Source organism: Salvelinus alpinus, chromosome 32 (genome assembly GCF_045679555.1).
Source record: "Salvelinus alpinus chromosome 32, SLU_Salpinus.1, whole genome shotgun sequence".
In the NCBI taxonomy this organism is placed as follows: domain Eukaryota; kingdom Metazoa; phylum Chordata; class Actinopteri; order Salmoniformes; family Salmonidae; genus Salvelinus; species Salvelinus alpinus.
Genome location: NC_092117.1, coordinates 20793715 through 20800652, shown reverse-complemented (window position 1 = coordinate 20800652; position 6938 = coordinate 20793715). Strand labels below are relative to the sequence as shown.

General features: G+C 40.4%; 1 protein-coding gene across 1 annotated transcript in view; it reads right to left on the bottom strand.

Annotated features, from left to right (window-relative positions):
* Positions 1–1983: 1983 nt before the first annotated feature.
* The window catches only part of LOC139562466 (serine protease HTRA1A-like), a 39599-nt gene continuing 34644 nt past the window's right edge, over positions 1984–6938 (bottom strand). Inside the window, exons 8-9 of the mRNA XM_071380185.1 lie at positions 6781–6876; positions 1984–2622 (exon numbers count right to left, since the gene is read on the bottom strand). Coding sequence (XP_071236286.1) covers positions 2454–2622; positions 6781–6876 — 265 coding nt within the window. The 3' untranslated portion in view covers positions 1984–2453. The remainder of the gene's footprint in view (positions 2623–6780; positions 6877–6938) is intronic.

Below are 6938 nucleotides of genomic sequence, written 5' to 3'. Positions count from 1 at the left end.
GGTCAATGCTGAAATCACGGGCTATTACTCAGACTTGAAGTACATGGAACAATTGTATGGCCTGTAGGCCTACGTCTGAGCAAGGAGAAGACAGCTTTTTTGTAATGATTGGTGTACAATCACAGAAACAGAAGAGGAAAGCTCATGTAGAACCACAGGAGGCTGCTGAGTGGAGGGTGGCTCTTAATAATTCCTGGAATGGAGTAAATGGAATGGTATCAACCACATGGAAACCACGTGTTTAATGTGTTTGATACCATTCCATTATTCCATTCCAGGCGTTACTACCTCCCAAATTAAGGTGACACCAGCCACCTGTGTGAGGAACATGACTCATGGCGACTGGTAGAGATTCCCAGGGGACTAATCTAAAACACAGGTATCATAACCCCTAGAAGTCAGTTTAGCTCAGCTATGTGCATGACATCACATGGCGATGGTTGAAAGAAAGTGATTTCGGATTTCAAAGAAAAGTATTTGCATAAGTTCCTCTGACCTATAGATACTACATCAGGCTAACAAGTCTGAGGACTATATGATCAAACTAAAATGATTTCTGGGTTAGACATGGACAATGCTTAGTCTAGGTAGATACATTTAAAATACAACATTTTACACTAGAAGGTCTAGCCAAATGTTTCTATCTTGATCCATCTCTGAGTTTGATTACACATGTAACCAATCTAAGCCAATTAACACATATTGACACAGCAGGGCTAATACACAAGAGGCATGAGCTAATGCCGTCTATGACTGAATGTTTTGACACAAACCCTGGCTTCTTACATAGGCACACCCTGCCCTTCACAGCTGAATACACCACTAGACTTATGGAGTCACATGTGCTTGATGTTTTCACTGTCTCTGGGTCAGTTAGCAACCCCACTGGAACAATGTTTTTGCAGAGTGATGTGAAGGCTATCAATGGAACACTTTCAAACATCTGTGTGATGGAGACAGAAAAAGTAAAGTTGAATCCTCCATTAAGTGTTTTCATTGTGTACAAGGATGTAATGCTTCATAGAACCGTTAGATGGCAGCAGTTGCTTAACTTGCATTTCCTTTTTACTGTTATTGAAATGCGCTACCACACTTTCTTGATACACATCTAACGTACCATGGTAGATCTGCTCTCCTATATATTTTACTCTGATGTGTAACTTGTGAATACTGCATTGGGAAGATTACAATCCTGAGCCACAACATCTGTACTGCACTAGGTTGGCTCAAGTGGTCTCTGTCATTTATGCCCAAGGATATATCCTTTTAATGGTATTCACTGAAATCAGGTATAATCTAGGACTACATCAACTGAAAACGATCACTTTTGGGATAATATAACATGTTGTTCCCTATACCCAAAATAATATTGTATTTATGATAACACACACACAGGTGCATACAGTGGCCAGTTTACTGTGATCATGTCCTGCCCATAACCTGCTTGCCATGATGTCTAGAATGTGTACCAGTCCTCTTACATGATTATGTTATGCCTGTAGGCTATGCCTATGAAGTGATGGCAGGGAGTTTTAATAGTATGACTGCATCGTGATGTATTTGGGAAAGGACTTGGGTAAAGTGTCTTCATGTGAGTGTCTCATCATCCGTAAGACCTCATCTGGATCACATTTGTTGACCATTCTCCTCCCTGTGAGGTCAGCCTACAGCCAGGGCCCCTGGCCCAACTGCCACACCAGGTGAGTATCAAACCATTATGAAGGCAGTACAACTAAATAAAAAAACAGCCCCACATCAACTTTGTCTTCCTCGTGAGTGTGTGTGTCATGGCAAAGCTCATACTCACTCAAATAAAATATTGTAAACCTAATCTCAGTCAGGATGCAGTCCATCACAGTGTGTGTGTAAGTGAGAGAGATACGGAGAAAAAGAGAGAGAGTGCTTGAAAAAGATTGTGAGTGAGAGACGTGAGCACTGCATGTTGATCCTTACATTTCCAACATTAAAATTACAATCATAAAACGCTGTTACAAGTCTTTATTCTCTTCTTCGTAAATGTCATCGACAAACAAACCATAAAACTACAGTACTTAGGTAAGGAATTTAGAAAACAATAATTGCACAACTCGCCCAGAGCTGCTCCACATTGTTTTAGATTGCCATGGTGGGCCTCCATCTGAACAATCAGTCAATATAAAACAACAAAACAAGCAGATCACAACAGGTCAACTGGCTTGTGTTTAACAGTACACAGTAGTAGAAGCGTATAATAATAAAAGTGTAATAATACACATGGATGAGGAATTACAACTCTGCTGAGATGCTCTGTACAACCGTTTCTTTCCAAGGCGGTCTTAACCTGGCCCGGACGCATGGTGCCACAAAACCCTAAAGGCCACAGATACTCCATGGGGCGTGATTAAAAACACACGTCCATATAAGGTCTATTGGTGATGGTAATGAGCACCAACTCATTGGTGGGGCTGGGGGGGTCATGGGTCGATCTCCATGGGAGTGATGGTGATGATGGTGTCCTCGTTACCACGGCGAACCACCACCTGCAGCGTGGTGTCCTTCTTGATGATGGTGCTGACGTCGGTTGCAGAGGTGATCTGCTGGCCGTTGATGGAGATGATTACATCATGCTCTTTCAGACCGCCACTAAGAAGAGAAGGACACATCAGAATGAGAACTACAGAAAGAAACATGCTGGATGGAACGGTTAGGTATAGTGCTGGGCAATATGGACAAAATATCAAATCACAATATTTTTCACATTTTTTACAGTATTTTATGTTTTTGAATAATAAAAGTTCTAAATATGCTTTATGAGTAGTTCATTACCCAAGACCCAAGAGTGGCAACACATAAATTATATGTGATTTCAATGGGGCTTTCTCCATTCTAATTGTTTCATACTGTTCAATCCAACTTCAAACACCAAAAATATTTTCAGCAGTTTAATCCATTGTTTTGCACTTTTGTTGTCATTTCCACACTGTGCAACACTTTTTTTAAATAGAAAAACAACTAAATGTAATGTTCTAAGTCGACAACAATGTTTAAACCACATCAGGAGACCACTTTTAAAGTTGGAAAAAACATGAGAAACATGTTTGATTTTTGAGTGTAGTTACCCTTTAATTCAAGTGTGCAGGTACCTAGCACTGTTATTTGGTTTTCAGTGTGTCTGTAGCACATGAGATGGAGTTTGCAAAACAAATGGCTACTTGATTGATGCATATGATCATGTTATCATTCTGTCCGGTAGGGATAGGCTACTTTGTAGCTAGTTAACATTTAATAAGGTTTTGGGGAAAGCCTTTCCATCTCCCAGAAGACGGTTAGGTCTATCATTAGCACTGCTATATTTTTCCGGTTCCTTCATTGTTTGAAAGCTGGATATTTAACTTCATATTATGAGGAATGTCTTACCTTTCTTCAAAGTAACGTTAGCCTATTGTCACGCCCTGACCGTAGAGAGCTTTTTATGTCTCTATTTTGGTTTGGTCAGGGTGTGATTTGGATGGGCATTCTATGTTCATTTTCTATGTTTTGTATTTCTTTGTGTTTGGCCGGGTGTGGTTCTCAATCAGAGGCAGCTGTCTATCGTTGTCTCTGATTGAGAATCATACTTAGGCAGCTTTTTCCCACCTGTGTTTTGTGGGTAGTTGTTTTCTGTTTTGTGTCTGCACCAGACAGAACTGTTTCGTGTTGTTCCATTTTGTTATTTTGTCTCAGTGTAGAGTTTTAATAAATAATATAAATAGATCCTTCTCATTCCGACAACGAACGTTACACCTATAGACAAAAATTGCACCATAGAAACGTGGAGGCAATTCTTTTATATGACTTATATGCGTTCTCCTGTTCTATTGGTTTTCTTTCATCTTTCTTTCATTGTCCAGCAGCCAAGGGCAATTATCCTAGTCATGTTAGCAACCCATGATAGTTCTAATGGATATCATATTTACATCTCTGTCCATGAAACCACTTGCATGTGCGGTGTGCATTTTAGAACACTGTTTTCCTGCTATTTGTATTTTGGAACATTTGCGGATTGGCCTACCACTGTGAACCTTGCTGCAGTGAAATAATAGTTTATCAACATTTTAAGCTAAAAATTCTGAAATGTTCCATCAGACTTATTAATTCATATGGCGTATACCTCTACTACACTACGTTGATACGCATAGTGGTAATTAAGAAGTGAGTGTACGCATACCTGCGTACACCATTCACTACAACACTGCTCTTAGTACTGTACATTTAGCAACCTAGCTAGCCAGCAAACTAGTAATTGGCATTAGCGGCTAACAAGCTTTATTTCAGCCACAACTTGCTAAGAAAAGACAAACTAGTTGGTAGACAGTAAGATACATAAAATAATAGTGTAATTATAGAATGCTTGTAGAAAACAGCACGTCGCCAACATCTTGTTGCATCTATCTGACCATGCAGACTTCAGAGTGAACAGCAAGAAAGTGCTCGTGACTCCATGGTTGAGCAACTGCCCTCTCCTTGAGTGACAGGGGGCACAAACCAAACATTGAAATACCGTTATAGAAGGTTAAATAAAAACCCAAACTGGTCCATGCATCAATACCGGCTGTCCAATCAAAATCGCATCTTTTGACCAATTGGAAAAATATATGTTAATTGTGGATAATCCTTTAAGAAAACCAATGGTCCAAACCTCATGTCTCTATCATAATCAGTTCAAGATTTATTGGCGTTTTTACCCTTGTAGGATTGTCAAAATTAAGGTGACTAAATGGGGGCCAGAGAAAAAAAGTAGTACATTTTTAATTTTTTTATTTTAAAAATTCAGGAAACTAGCATCGCGTCAGCTAGGCTTGGATGCTGTGTGAGAATATACGGTGCTTTCAAGACAACTGGGAACTAGCTGAAATCATGATGTCAGTGATCTTCAGATCGGAAAGTCTGAGCCAGAGTTTCCAACTTGGAAATCCAAACTGGATGACCATTCATAACTATTTTTCCCAGTCGGAGCTTGTTTATTTCTCAGTTCCCAGTTGTATTGAATGTGGCATAAGGCTACCTGACAGGTTTACCACTGAACTCGTCATATTTCTTCTCAAATCCGAAGGACATATGCCACGTTCAAAACAACTGGGGACAACTGAGAACTCGGAAATCTCTGACTTCCAACTTCAGTGCTTTCAAGATAACGGGGAACAACTGGACAAACTAGCTCTGAAGGGGAAAAATAGTTTGAACTGTCATCCAACTCGGAAAATCTGTCATCTTTCTAGAGCTCTGACTTTCTGACCTGAAGACCACTGATGTCTTGATTTGACCTCATTCTTTTCCGAGTTCCCAGTTGTCTTAAAAGCACCATTAAAACAATATTGGTAAGATAGATGTCGAATTTGAGACATATTTTAGTACACACTGTTCATATTCATTTGAAGTTCCTGTTCTTTTTCAAAGACTTCTCACAAAACAAGCACATCTCTGTGAAATGTATTAAGAGCACTGAGCGTACTGCAAGCTTTTTATTTTCAAAGCCTTTTACATTTATTTCAGCGTGTGTCATGCTAATCTTGCTATTTGCGACCTGCGGAAAGAACTTGGAAGATGGCGACCACAAAATGTAAAATCCTCAAAAGTTTTGGCAAGAGCTAGGTGTCGCTCTGTCAACAGAGCTAGGTGCTTATTATGGGATGTATTAGGTTATGAAATCCGACTTTTTGGATATAATCGTAATGTATGTTAGAGGAAGATCCCACTGAACGATTCCAAACATATTTGTCTTGGTAAAATTTATTTTATAACATAAGGAAGGAAAATGTCATCACCAAAGCACATATTCAACAACTCAGGGCAGAGTTGGTGGACACCCTATATATAGTAAAATACAATATACCGCCCAGTCCTAGCTATAAGATCATTTTAAGGTATAGACTCAATATTGGTCTTTATTGCACTGACAACCAGCTAAGAATGGATTCCATCGGCCTTGTTGCCTTTCACACATTCTATGATGCCTTAGTGCTACAATGAACTGAAATGAAAACAAATTGACCCCTTTCAATTATCCTTCATCAAGACCACAATAATTACAGTAAGTCAGGTGGAGACTACTTTGTGCAACACACTCCCATAGACCAAACACACCCAGAATAGAAATCTAGTAAAATGAAATTGCACAAAGACTGGAGCGGTTACCAGAAGTGATATCAAGGCCTCCAATTTGCACACAACTACTCTCTAATCACACATGTGAACAGTGGCCGCCACCACCACTTATAATACAGCCACACTTCCACATTCCCCTCATACTACTCAGGAAAACACGACTAACACTTATATCTCCAATGAAACACAGAGAGTGTACTAGGGTTGGGTGAGTGGTCCCAGGAAAACCACAGCATACCCCTTGCTGCTTGAGGGAGGAAGGGGATGGCTGACCTCAGTGTCCCCCAACCCCTCTCTGGTAGAACTGTGGTCGGGAGGGGATTCTTGAGTGGGTGAACAAGAATTTTAAAGTGAGTCTCAGCAATGTTTTAGTAAAGGGTGTGTGTGTGTGTGTGTGTGTGTGTGTGTGTGTGTGTGTGTGTGCATTTGCACGTGAAAACTGGAGAGAGAGTGTGAATGTGAGTGAGTTTGTGTGGGGAGAGTTGGGCGTTGAGGGTCTATATAAATTTGAAACATGTGTACAGTCAGCGGAAGGAGCCAAAAGACAATATCCCTTAGCACAGAAAAAGTCAGACAACTTGTCCTCACACTCATAAGAAACCTCCACTTTTGGTGAGATGGAGTGAGTTTCTACTATCCCTGTTAGTTTGTACTTACGCCGCGGCCGGCGTTTTAGATATCACCTCCATGACGTACGCTCCAGAGGTGACATCAGGGAAGTCTTTGTGTCGCACCTTCAGCTCCTTGGTTAACCTACAGAGTGAAGGGGAAGAGGTGCTCCGTTTTAAGAAGAAGTCCTCTGTTTTCCGTATCAA